Genomic DNA, 12,930 nt, shown 5'->3' on the forward strand with positions numbered 1-12,930 from the left:
GAGCCCTTCATCTTGCCTGCCGCCCTTGGTTGTCAGGGGAGCTGGAAACTGTAGAACATTGCCCCCTGGAATAAAAAATAAGAGTTTGGTTAATAAAGAAAAAGGGGAAACAATGAGACATTTTAGCCACATAAGGGCACTTTAAAAATCCATTGTATTCTGTTTTTAAAAAATTGAGATATAATGGACATATAACTTATTAAAGGTGTACAACATAATGCTCTGATATACGTGTTTATTGTGAAATATTCACCAGACAAGCTTAGGTAACATCTCTCACTACCGTAGTTAATGATTTTTTATTGTGATGAGAACTTTTTTGGTGATAAGAACTATAAGGTCGACTGTCCTAGCAGCTTTCAGATGTCCAGCAAGTCAACAATAGCCACCGTGATGACCGTGGCGTCTCCGGGACTTACTCGTCTCCCAGCTACAAGGGGGAACCTGTTGACCCCTTTTCCCTACGTGGCCCCTATGTATCCACTATGAAATGGAAGCCAGGATCCTGAAAACGTGTACCGATCACCCTCAGATTAGGAGCCCATGGGAAGGAACAGAGGCAGCACGATGCGATCTCTTAAGGCTGGGGCAGGGTAACGTGATTTACGGTCAGCACCGTCCAATGTGTCAGTGAGAGGCAGATTCGTGGACAGCTGTGACAGCTGTGACACAGTGTAATTTGAATACGTGGAAAGGCCAGGTCACCTCAGAACTGCATGTCCCCTGAAGACTTGTTGATGTCCTAGAATCCTCAGTTCCTTTCCTTGAGGAAATGCAGCTAGAACAGAGCCGGATAATTCATTAATACGTATGGGTTACTAAGACCTCAAATGCAAAGAGTTAAAGCTATTCAAGAGCCTTAGAGATTGGTTGGTGGGACCCAACCACCTTCCTTTTCTAGCTGAGGAGATGGAGAGAGGGACAGAGTGGTTCTCCTGAGGGACACATGCTTGGTAGGGCTGGGGCTGTGGGGTGGGGGAACACCAGGAAACAGTAGGGAGACTGAAGAAGGGGAGGCTGGGGTGCCAGATGTATGAATTGGGTTCATTTATAGCCTGCCTTTTCCCCGTGAGGACTTGAGGTCGTTGGCAGTTTGGGCTCTGGGTGGCTTTTCCTTGCATATTTGGCTCCTTCCTCACGTCTGGCCATGCTTGAGCAAAGTCACGAATTGCCCAGCGTGTTCTGGGGACCCGTGCTTGAGGCAGCTGCATATACCTTGAACGGAGAGGGAACCAAAGGTTCCTCTGACTTTGTGGGCCTGCTGTCTCTCCTCAAGAGAGCTGACAGGCCACACTGGCCTGGGGTCATGCGCACCCCTGTGCGGGGTCACTGACCAAGATAAAGGTGCTCTTGGGACATTAGGATCCTTCAGGAATGGTCTCTTTCCAGTTTTCAAAGGAAACCCTTCGGTACATCGATAGAGTTTCCTTCAACTTTAAATTCTCGTGTGTGTTTTTCTCCACTTTTAGTATCTGCTGTGGAGCGTCTGTGTCAGGATGTCTGATGTCACCCCAGGTCCCATAGTTTGTTATTTCAGGTGTCTCTCCTGTCGTGCCGTGTGAGAGCTCAGAAGTCAGATTGTGGGGGCTCGGATCCCGTCTCTACCCTTTCCCCGCCGCGTGAGCTCAGACAGTTTCTGAATCACTCCAGGCCTCCGTTTCCCCATCCGCAGAATGGGACAGTGACAGTGACCATCTGGAGAGCTGTTGACGTGATGGCTGTCAGAGGGGCTTCCTCGGCTCAGTGCCTGGTAAATACAAACACAGGCCACGGGAGCTGAAATCATGATTTCAGTTTACCATGGCAACCTCTCATGACTTTCCTACATGTTTTTAATGTGTCACCGCCAGCATCAATGTTTCGACTCTTCCTCCTGAGCAATCTTGAGAACAATTGTTCTAAAAATTTCCTGCCTCGCACACATGCTGCCATTGCCACCCTCACCCGCTCTTGTTATCGCCCTCAGAGTTATTCCAGGTTTGACTTAACCTGCCGCTTATATAACTCACCTCATTCCAAGTAAGTCGGCGTGTGATGACTGGCTCTTCTCATACTGTCACACGTGACACGTCACCCAGGCAGCCTCGGGACGATGCTGGGCTCACCTACGGAATCTGGGACTTCTCGGAATTGTCATCCTCGGTACTTCTCAAGGGGCAACACAGTAGCTATTACCCTCCTGGCCCTGGGGGTGTCCACAGAGTCCCGCATCAATCCATACGCGTGATTTGAAATTCCATTTCCGTCTCATTGCACTAGATAGGAGTTTCTTGAGAATGTTTGGAAATTGCTTTTGGGGGAATTTCGCATGAACCTACAGTATCCTACTCCCATTGACCCCCCGCCAAGTACCTAGTGCCCAGCAGGTGTGACAAAAAAAACCGTTGAATGGGGAGGGTTATACAGCATCGTGTAACCACTCTGGCAAACACCCATTTCAAAATGAAAGAACTGAGGTAGGCTGTTTAAAAATCCTTATTGGTAGCACCAGATTTAATTTTTATTTTCTTTTCTGTCTTGTCAACAAAGACAGTGAGTCCATATCTCACTTTCAGACTTAAAGTTGTGACGGTATTAATTCCTTTAGCCAGTCGGGATCCCTCATCATTTCTTTCTCGTGCTCACGAAATAGCGTGTGTGTTTTAAGAGAAGGCACAAGACTTTTGCAGTATACAGTTAGACAACAACAACTTGTCACGATACTGGATTTCTCATTTCTTGCTATTTGAGCCGTCCCTCTTCTCTTCCCATACCCAAGTAACCTCTGAACTAAGACCCACCGCTCTTATTTTAAGCACACTTGACTCTTTCTAGCCACAGAAGTTTGTCTCCTTCAAAGTGTGGGAGGATCTGTACTTATCTATCCCATTACCTTGGAAATCCTTTTGGACCGGTTCTTGTTGGTGGCAGATATTTGCCTGCTGAGGGTGGATTGAATTTTTGGAAACAACCAAAGCCTTTTTTCGAGCCATCCCTGGTGACTAAGTTTGGAGACGAGGCTGGATCAAGATCATACGGTTTGAGGTCAAAGTCAAACAAAGTCAGTCTATAAGACTGACGAGATGGAGTGGCTCTAAAGGTGTCCCTTGAGGCAGCATCTAGAGAGGACGTCAGGGGTCTCACACCCCTTGCTGGCTCCCATGGGTGCCGGACATACTGAGGAACAGGAGAGACAGTGGAACTGGGATCCCGTTTCTCCCACCGGCAGAGTTTGTGAATCTGAGCGGCCTTGAATGGCCATAGAACCCAGTACCTCATCTGTGAAACAGGGATCTTCATACTTCCCTCCAGTGTCATTTTTAGGATAAAATCAACGTTGTGTGTAAAATACCCCATCTGGTGCCTGGTCCTTGCTGGCGCTTAGTGGGTGGCGGCTCCCCTTTCCCCTCCCCCATCTTAAAAGAGGCCAGTGATTTGAATATGCCATTTCAGAAACATGTGCCTAAAACTCACATTTATTTCAAACCTGCACCCTCAAAATGAGGTCAGGGTAGCCCCCACGCGGAGTTTCCTCCCACCTTGAGCAGTGTATTGGTGACTGGGGAGAAGCGTGGACGAGGGAGACGGATAACCTGGCCACCACCACCACCACCGAGAAGAATCCCAGCAGCTCCAGGGAGGGGAGATGGGCAGAGCTGCTCTGCCTCCCACCCTGAGCCCCACGGAGCCCCCTGCCCCAGCGCGGCTGCCTAGGCTGAAAGGGAGAAGGGTGGGATTCCCGAGTAATTAAAGGGAATTTGGAAGGCTGGGATGTTGCGGAATGTTAGATCAGTAGCTAGAACAGCATGTGGCGTTCTTTAGGCAGGCTTCATTGAATCCATACAAAAAGAGAAAGAGGGGCTGCTTGCCGTCTGCTCATTTATCAAACGGCGAAACTCAGCTTTCACAGTTCCACAAAAGTGTTTGACTGTTTGCTGAGTCTTGCTCCAGAAATTAAAAGCTGAACAGCCTTAGTGGTGCTGAATCGACTCTGCATTCTGAGACGCAAACCAAACTGTGCGGGGCTTTCGGGTTCTGGGACCAGCTGATTATCTGGTGAAAAGAGAGGAGAATAATTTGTAATTTGCCGCCCATAAGAAACACTAAAAAAAAAAAAAAAAAAGAAAGGGAAACCCCCCCCTTCCCACAGGTTTTTGTTGTGGCTGGAAGGAGGAGGTGCACTCTGTAATAGCCCTTTCTGTGCTCAGAGTGGGAAAAGTCTTGACCTCCATTTGGGCAGAAGGGGCTGCGGTCCAGCCGCGCCTCCCCCCATCCCCCACCCCCAACTCGGCACCCCGCCCTTCCTCTTAGTTCTCTGTTTGAAATTACCTTTCCCTCTTTTGGAGGAGGAGGGGAGGGCTTGGTCTTCCAGTACTTCTAGATGAAAAGTATTTTCCCAAAGGGAACTAAATATTCTAATAGTACAGATATCTTGCTTGGGAGACCAGGATATACCACAAAATCCTGGAAGAAACGAGTTGAATGAGGATCCTCCAAAAACCCATCAAAGGGTAACTCCGTCAGTGAAGAGAATGCAGTAGAGGATTGAGGAGACAGAGGGGGGGTGTTACCACACGTGGCCTCTTCTCTCCAGCCCCCTGCCCCTCAGCGGGTCACTTTCCCCCTTGTGGCGCCAGGAGAGCCCGTTGAGGCAGAGCCTTGCTGTAAGCCTGCGAAGTTAGCTGAGCAAGTGTTTTATCCCCATTTTACAGACAGACCAGATGTCAAATGGAAGTTGGCTCCTCAGTTTAGCACAGATAATCCCCTTCTACCCTTCATGGAAAGCGACTTGATATGGTATCTTTTACGAACGTTGAAACGTTTCTCCCCTTTAATCAAGCAGCTCCACACTTGAGAAACTATAATAAGGGGAGAACCTCCAAAATGTTAGAAATAAAAATAAAAATCATTCTGCAAAAGATACCACTCATAGAGTGATTTATGTCAACAGAACATCAGAAACAATGTCTGTGACCAGCCCAAGAGAGAAACTCACTTATTCTTTCATTTACTGAATCGCCAAGTTAATGTGCTGAGCTGTCATGTCTCCTCTGGGGACTACACAGTGGCCTTTTAATGGCCTCCCTGCTTCCACCCTTGGCCCCTATGGTCCCTTCTCCACCCAGCAGCCAGAGCCATCCTTTGGAAAGCTAAGTCAGCCTTGTTCCCCTTTTCCCTGCTTGGAGCCCTCTGACGTCTCCCCATGTCATTAAGAGTAAAAGCAGAAGTGCTCACAAAGGCCTACAAGGCCCCGTGTGAACTGTGCTCCATCACCCCTCCTGGCCTCCCAACCTCATCTTCTGCTCTCTTGAGCACTTACTGTGCTGCGGCCACACTGGCCTCCTCACTCTTCCTGACGCGCGTCAGACAAGCTCCCACCTCAGGGTCTTTGCACTGCCTGTTCTCTGGGCTTGCACCCTCCCTCCCCTAGAGATCCAGGAGGTTCATTCCCTCACTTCTTTCAGATTACCCCTCAAATGCCATACTAGTACTTAGCCCTTATCACCCTAAAAAATAACCCCCACCCCCACATTCCCTCTTCCCCTCCCCCTGCTCCTTTTGTTTCTCTCCGTAGCACTTACCTGATATAAAAGATATATTGACTTTTTAATGTATTTATTTTTGGTCTTCTCCCACTAGGTGTAGGCTTCCTAAACAAAGGCTGTTTCTGTTCAGCTCAGTGTGGTGTCCCTCAGCCTGGCCAAATGTCTGGCATGTAGGAGGAGCTCAGTAAATGTTTGTTGTTGAGTGAATCCTAACTGCGTACCGGCAGGCAACCAGTTGTAGTTGTTGAGGCTACAGCTTGTCGAACATGGGGCAGAGCCAAGGACACAAGGCTGCAGGTCCCATTCCTGTATAGTCCCATGGGCCTAGGCAAGGACTTGGGGCTGAGAGGAGGATTAAAAGTATTAAAAGCTGGATAAGTGGGTCCTGTGGACCATGTAACTACAGTCCCTTAAACCCAACCGTGGCCCAGGGAAGATTTTTGGAAAGGTATAAGGTGTAAGTTAATATTTCAAAGGTGAGTAGACATGAGGCAGTCATGAGGGCATGGGGAGAGGGTTCCAGAAAATGAGAACAGCCTGCAGGGAAAGCTAGAGTAGAAGAGAGCTCAGTGTATTCATGAAACTTGAAAGAAGTTGCATATGGCCTTGGGGACCGAGAGAGGAAGAGGGGAGTGGTGAGCTAGAATGAAGGCCGGGCCAGTCTAGTAGGACGGGTGGGTCTGGACTTCATCTAGGGGGTTCACGGAGAAGTGGTCATGGTGCCGTGATTGGATACAGGTGCAATGAGGAGACCACGTTCACAATCCAGGCACGAGATCGTGGCCTTGGGATTCGTGGTAATGGGAGGATGTCAGCAGAGTCCGGGTGTGTTCACGGTGGAGGGAGGATGGAAGTTGGGCACAGATTGGAAGTGGCAGGTGCATTCCTGGTTTGGAGAAGAGAGAGCACTTATCTGGCCGGAGAATCAGGAAAGGGGCATGGAGGAGCCATGTACATGCTGGGTGCCCGGGGACTGCTGCGGGGGGGAAGATGCTGGAGCACGGTGCCCGGGGCGGGGGAGCCCTCGGAGAACTGGCGGGCGCCAAGTAGTCCAATTTGGATGGAGCATGGGGTCACGCAAGGAGATTGTGAGAGCAAAATTGGCAGAAGAGCGAGGCGTTGCACAGTGCATCTGAGCTCCAGAAGGAGGAGGCTCCGCTCAGGCAGCTGGCGTGGAGAATTGTCAGAGAGGACTCTGAGGAGACAGGTAATGATCTGGATTGTTCTCTCCGTCAGTCCGGCAGGGGACACTGAATCGTCCAAACAGAATGACTTTTGCTTCCTGAGTATTTCTATTAAGCAGAAGAAGTGTTTAATTGCCAGAGTTCACTTTACTGGAGGTGGGTGGATTGAATCTAAAGGAGACACCTGCGGATATCACCTGCCGGCAGCTGTCACCGTCTTCTCAGCTGTTTCTCCCTTTCCCTGGGGGATTGGGGCCTGGGCCCTCAGCGGCTGTTCATAGCGGAGGCCATCAGAACACTGCCAGGAGTGTCACAGTGAGGCACACTGGAATCCTCATTGAAGAGCCGATGGGAACAAGTAATCATTTCATTCCTCACCTGATGTGTAAATGCAGGAATATGACATAAAAGGGGAAAAAACGGTGGCTGTTAAAAGAGGGGATGAGGGGGCCCTAGGACCCTTTCATTCATTCAGAGGCAATAGTATTGTCATGGTAATGTTGAGTCAGACTGGGTGCCTTTGAATCCTGGGTCCGTGTCTTGTGAGCTGCATGGCTCTGTGTGAGCTACTTAGCCTCTCCAAGCCTCTGTTCCCTCATCTGTATGAGGGTGTAGCAATGGAACCTGGACCGCTGTAATGATTAACTGAGATAATACACGTAAAGTGGTTGGCAGAGTGCCTGAACCAGGACTTGACCCCAAAGCGTGTGCTTAACCACCATACCGACAGCTTCGCCCTTGCCAGGGAAATGGAGACAGGAGCATCTGAGGTCATGTGGGAAGGTCCCAGGGGAATTGGGACAGGCTCAAAGAAAGAGAGGAGTTCCTCCAATGTGAGTGGGGCACAGCGTGGGTCTGGTGTTCCAGGCAGAGGGAACAGCATGTGCCTGGAGCTCAGGAAACACGTAGGGGGTTGGGTAGTGGGATTTGAGGCTGAGGTGTTAGACTGGGGCAGATCACAGAGGGCCTCATGGACCAGCCTGAGGAGGCTGGATTTTTATCCAGTGTAGGCTGTGAGGAGGCATCTAGCATTTTCAACATGTAAATGAAATGATCATATTTGGATTTTAGAAAGGCAGTGCTGGGCTGGGCTGGGCTGGGCTGGGCAGCAAGACCAGGGGCAGGCCAGGCAGTTTGGAGGGTGAGTCTGTGGGTCCCGGTGAGGGGTTGCGGCAGGCGAGTACAATGGCTGGGGTGGGGGGCAGTGAGAAGTGGCCAGGCTCAGTGGGTGTCTTCGTCAGAATCAGTAGGACATGGGACTGTGCGGTGTCGGGAAGGGTGTAATCTCTCCTGCTTCTGTCTTGGGTGACTCAGCGGAGGCTGGTGCCGGCCACGGAGTTGATAAAACGGCACGTATTAATCCATACAGCGTTCAAAAGGAGCAAGTAGAACCCATAGGCCAGCAAGGAAATCATAGGATTCATTGATCCATGGAGTCAGAGGACCCATTCCACAGCTCAATAATTCCGCAAGACCACAGCATGGAGAATTTCAAACACACTGTATGTTTTATTGCCTCTCGAAGGTAGAACAAACAGCTCCAGAAATCTGTCCTTATTTCCTGGGGGCTTTCTGGAACATCTCTAGACCAGAGTCTGCAGCCCTGGTACCTTAGCCTGGGGCCAGGACATCATGTAGGACGCCGTATGTAGGGCCAGGACATCATGTAGGACGCTAAGTATGTGGAAAGATTCAGAAATTTGCCCATTCTCTTCAGTCATGTATGATCAGGCTTAGGAACAACAATGGCAACAACGACATGCTGCTTTTTGATTATCTACATACGGTTTTCAGGGAATAGGCACTGATTTTTTTTTTTTTTTTTTAAGAAAAGTAAAAGAGCCACCAGAACATTGTGGAAGATTTCTGATGCTTCTTTCAAGGTCATCTTGAACTTCTTTTGTCAATTAGGAATATTTCCAATAAGAAAATCCTTTTTAATTTACAGAAAAAGTTGACCTTGTACAAAATGTTAAAGAAAAATCTTTTTGATCTCATCACAATCCTACTAACCTAACAAGTAGCCATTTTTACTTTTCCTTCTTCCCTTTCCATTCCTATATTTCTTTTTTTTAATTATTTGTTTTCTTTTTTTTAAGATTTTATTTATTTATTCATTTGTCAGAAAGAAAGAGAGAGAGCACACAAGCAGGCAGAAAGGCAGAGAGAGAAGCAGGCTCCCTGCTGAGCAAGGAGCCTGATGTGGGCCTCGATCCCAAGACTCTGGGATCACGACCCAAGCTGAAGGCAGGGGCTTAACCCACTGAGCCACCCAGGCGTCCCTCCATTCCTATATTTTTAAAATAAATTATAAGCATAGCATCAATGTAGTCTGAGGTATGCTATTTCATTTAGCATTATGTCATACATAGACTTCCTGTGCTGTGACATAGTATTTGTTACTCTCATTTTTTTTTTTTTAAGATTTATTTGAGAGGGGGAGGTTGGAGGAAGGGCAGAGGGAGAGAGAGAGAGGATCTCACACATATTCCCCACTCAGCCTGGAGCCTGAGCTGGGGCTTGATCTCACAACCCTGAGATCAGGACCTGAGACAAAACCAAGAGTGGGACTGGGACACTTAACCGACTGCACCACCCAGTTGCCCCTGTTACCACCATTTTTAATGCCTGCATCGTGGTCCGTTGAGTGCACATATGATCATTTAGCCAGGTCCCTGCCATCAGACACTTAGACTGTTTCCAGTTCCTCTGCCTTACCAGTGGTCCTGCACATAGCTTTTTGTTACTTCAGATTAGTTCCTTGGATTTCATAGACCGAAAGGTATGTATGTATGTTTTGTGAATATATGTATGTATGATGTGAAGGGTTGTACCCATAAACTGTGTCACCAGCAATTTGTGAGAACTTCAGTCTTGCCACACCTTGGACAGCACCTGACATTCTTTTCCGAATGTCTGCTAATATTAGAGCATTGAACATGGTATCTTCCTGTTGTGCCTGCTGTATGGGGGGAATCTCCCGGACTAAAATGCAGAAAAATCTCTGCTTTTTCCAAAGCAACTCATCCATATTTATCTTGTGGGGACTGAGGCTCTTGCAACTTTATTGTAGTGGCTAGATAGGAAACTCTGAACCCAAATCATAATCCCATGTTTAACCTCCATCCATCTTCTTGCTTTCCATATTTCCCTGCGATCTCTATCCGCATATCTAGAAATGGTCAGTACTGCAAGCTTCACGAACAGCTGCTTTGTATCTGGGCAGTTCTGGGGGAAGACAAGTTCTGTGATGAAAGTCCGAGGGCGTCCTTGGCCAGACGTTGTGAGGCCAACCAAACCGTGCCACGCATCATGGGCAGAGCGCGTAGAAAGCCCTGTCCCTGACCCCGCTCGGACCCTCCCCGAATCCTGCTTTTCCTCAGGTCTCAGCCATTTGAGAGGGACATAGACAAAGTGAGAGCCCATAGCCGCAGCTTCCAGGAGTTAGTTTGAAAGAAACCAGAGCTGTGTCAGCTACAGACATGATGTCCTCCAAGATTTCAGAGAATGACTACATTGTTTCCTGAAGTATCATCACTATCAGATAACATTTTAGAAGCCCTTTTTACTTCCTAAAGTGGTATCGTCATGTTCTTTTATTAGATTTTCTAACCATCCTTGTAAGCAATGCATGTTTTTCTGCTTGTTTGGTTTTTGTTTTTGTTTTTTTTTACCCATTTTCAAATGAGGAAAACCTGCCCCATTATTCACACCGGAGACAGCTTCCTAATGAACAGAAATGGTCCACCTTCATGGCACCCATTCCAGAGTCTCAATTTCTCTCTAATTTGTCCACTTCCTTCCATCCCACTGATGCTGACTTAGTTGAGGCCCCCATCATCTATCCCTCAGATCTGGGGAGAAGCATATAAACCCATGTGTCCCCAGGTGTCAGAGGAGGGAGCTAAGCACAGAGAAGTTAAACAGCACGTCCAAGTTCAAGTAACGAGCAGAGTCTCAGTAAGTGTCTGTCGAGTGGCTGAGCAGATCCATCAGTGAGAGCATCAGTGTGGCTGGAAGAGAATGGGGGGTGGATCAGGAGAGACTCCCCCACGTCCTTGAAAGGCCTGCAGTGTTCGCGCCCTGCCAGTGGGAAGTCGGTAGTTGGGTCTCGTCTCACAAAGGGCAACCAGCAGGCGGGCTCTCTCTGACCATGCCTGCCTGCTTGGTGAGGTACTAGAAGAGGAGGGAGGCTGGAAGAGTTTGGTGAGAGGAGAAAAGTCCCTCGAATTAAAAGGGAATGAGTTATCAGGACAATCGGTGGTACTAATGGGTAATTTTTACTGGGCCCTTACCAAGGGCAAGGCATTGTTGTAAATTATCTGCATACATTTGCTACTAGATTTTACAAGAATTCTCTAAGGTCCGGGTTGTTATCATTCCCTTTTTACAAATGAGGAAACTGAGTCATTTGAATGTTAACTTGCCTAAGGGTCCCCAGCCAACAAATGGCTAAGTTTGGATCTCTCTAACCCAGGTAGCCCAGCTCCAAAGCCCTTCCACAGAACCCCCTCGTCGCCCTGCCTCTCCACAAATATCATGTCTGTGAACACCAAGGCTGAGGCCTGCTGGTTGTGTCTTCACCTTGGCAGATGGCTTTGCTTCCAAGCTGCTTGCAAATCCTCACGAATATCCCAGGCAACACTGCGCATGAGCCCAGCGTACCCCTGGACAGGGTTGGGGCTTCATCCCTGCATTGAGCAACATGCACAGAGCCAGGTCCCTGCTCTCAGGGAGCTTACATTCAAGTAGGGGGAGGCAGAAAATCGGCACGCAGGGAGCAAGTGCCAAGATAGTTTCAGAGTTCAGAGTAAGAAGAAGACATGAAGCAGGGCCACGAGATGGTGAAGGACTGCTGGTTCTCCTCCCCCCTGGTTGGTCCGAGAAGGTCGCTGGGCAGACGCCTGGATGTTGTAAGCAGAGGAGCTCACCACGTGGGGATGTGGATGAGGTCGCATTCTGGGAAGGAGGGAGCTGCCTTACAAAGGCGCCCAGGGGGAGTGAGCCTGGTGTGTTTCAGAAATAGGGAAAAGAATTTAAAAAGCCAGCGTGGCTGGAGTCTGCTGAGTAAGGGTGAGTCAGAGGAGAGGAAGACAGGAGGTAAGAGCAGGGACTGGTGACGGAACCAGGGTGGGTCTTCGTTCCAGGCTCGATGGAATCCACTGGAAGGCTTTAAGCAGCAGGGCAGACACTTTCTGCACACACTTCTCCCACATTGTGAGCAGGAGGGCAAAGCACAGGGCAGCCGAGGGAGACCCCTCAGAGTCCAGGGCCTCACGGTCACTCCCATGCTCAGTCCCCTCCGCCCCACTCCCAGCACTGTTGTCCAGGGTCCCTACCGACTGCCAAGAAGTCATTGCAATCAAGGACATGTTTTCCCTTTTCTTTGGATTGTTGTTTGTAAAACGCAGTGACTGTGCTCCCACCTTTTCCCGATGGGTAACTGGGTCTTGTGTTGACTTACAGATCATAAGGCAGCAGTTTCCTCAGCTAACCACCAGAAGACTTGGGACGCGAGGACAGTCAAAGTAAGCACCGGCCGCCGTGCCGTCCGTAGAGCGCGTGTCTCTGAGTCAGGCCCGCACCCTGGGCCGTTTATCCCCAGCTCTGTTCCCAGGCCTGGCGGGAAGTCTGGGTCTGGCACGGAGTAGACAGCAGGGCCCCCTCTCCCAGGGCCTCTGACAGAGAGGCTGTGGGAAGGCCCAGGGCAGTCGGGCCCAGCCAGCTGCTTTAAGGAATCTGACCTTAGGCCACCCTGCCTTTTGGTGTTTTTGTCAAATGGTCTCGGCCATCACTTAGAAGAGCACTGGAGGCTTCGTGGACAATCTCTAGTTCCTTGGATTGCTTTGCTGAGCACAGTTTCTACTCTGATAGTATCCAGTCGACCAGAGAAGCTACCCGCACCAATCCTGCAAGGGGGATGGGTGGAGGAGTCCAGCCAGACCCTGGTACACAGGGCGTGCCGTCAAGCAGCCAGCCCCTATCTGCTGTCACACTTTCTGTGTGTCTCATGGACAGACCGGGTGCACATCACCTGCCCTCCCAGAGGGTATAGTTTTGGTGGGGAAGACAGATCAAAACAAGATACACAGATTGTGACAAAGAGGCTTGTCATGGGGAATAACCGAAGGAGAGTGGCCTAGCTTAGAAAGGGTAGCCCAGGAAAGGCCTTTCGGGAAGAGTCCTTGAAAATGAGAAGGATGCATGGACCCCTTCTCCTA

General features: G+C 49.4%; 1 protein-coding gene across 5 annotated transcripts in view; it reads left to right on the forward strand.

The window, feature by feature from the left end:
* The window catches only part of RFX4 (regulatory factor X4), a 160,928-nt gene that overhangs the window by 69,588 nt on the left and 78,410 nt on the right, over window positions 1-12,930 (forward strand). For all 5 annotated transcript variants that reach the window (XM_032836706.1, XM_032836707.1, XM_032836709.1 and 2 more), the window contains one exon: window positions 12,176-12,237. In XM_032836706.1, coding sequence (XP_032692597.1) covers window positions 12,176-12,237 — 62 coding nt within the window. The remainder of the gene's footprint in view (window positions 1-12,175; window positions 12,238-12,930) is intronic.

The sequence above is a fragment of the Lontra canadensis genome, unplaced genomic scaffold (genome assembly GCF_010015895.1).
Source record: "Lontra canadensis isolate GAN:19392208 unplaced genomic scaffold, GSC_riverotter_1.0 scaffold93, whole genome shotgun sequence".
Classification (NCBI taxonomy): domain Eukaryota; kingdom Metazoa; phylum Chordata; class Mammalia; order Carnivora; family Mustelidae; genus Lontra; species Lontra canadensis.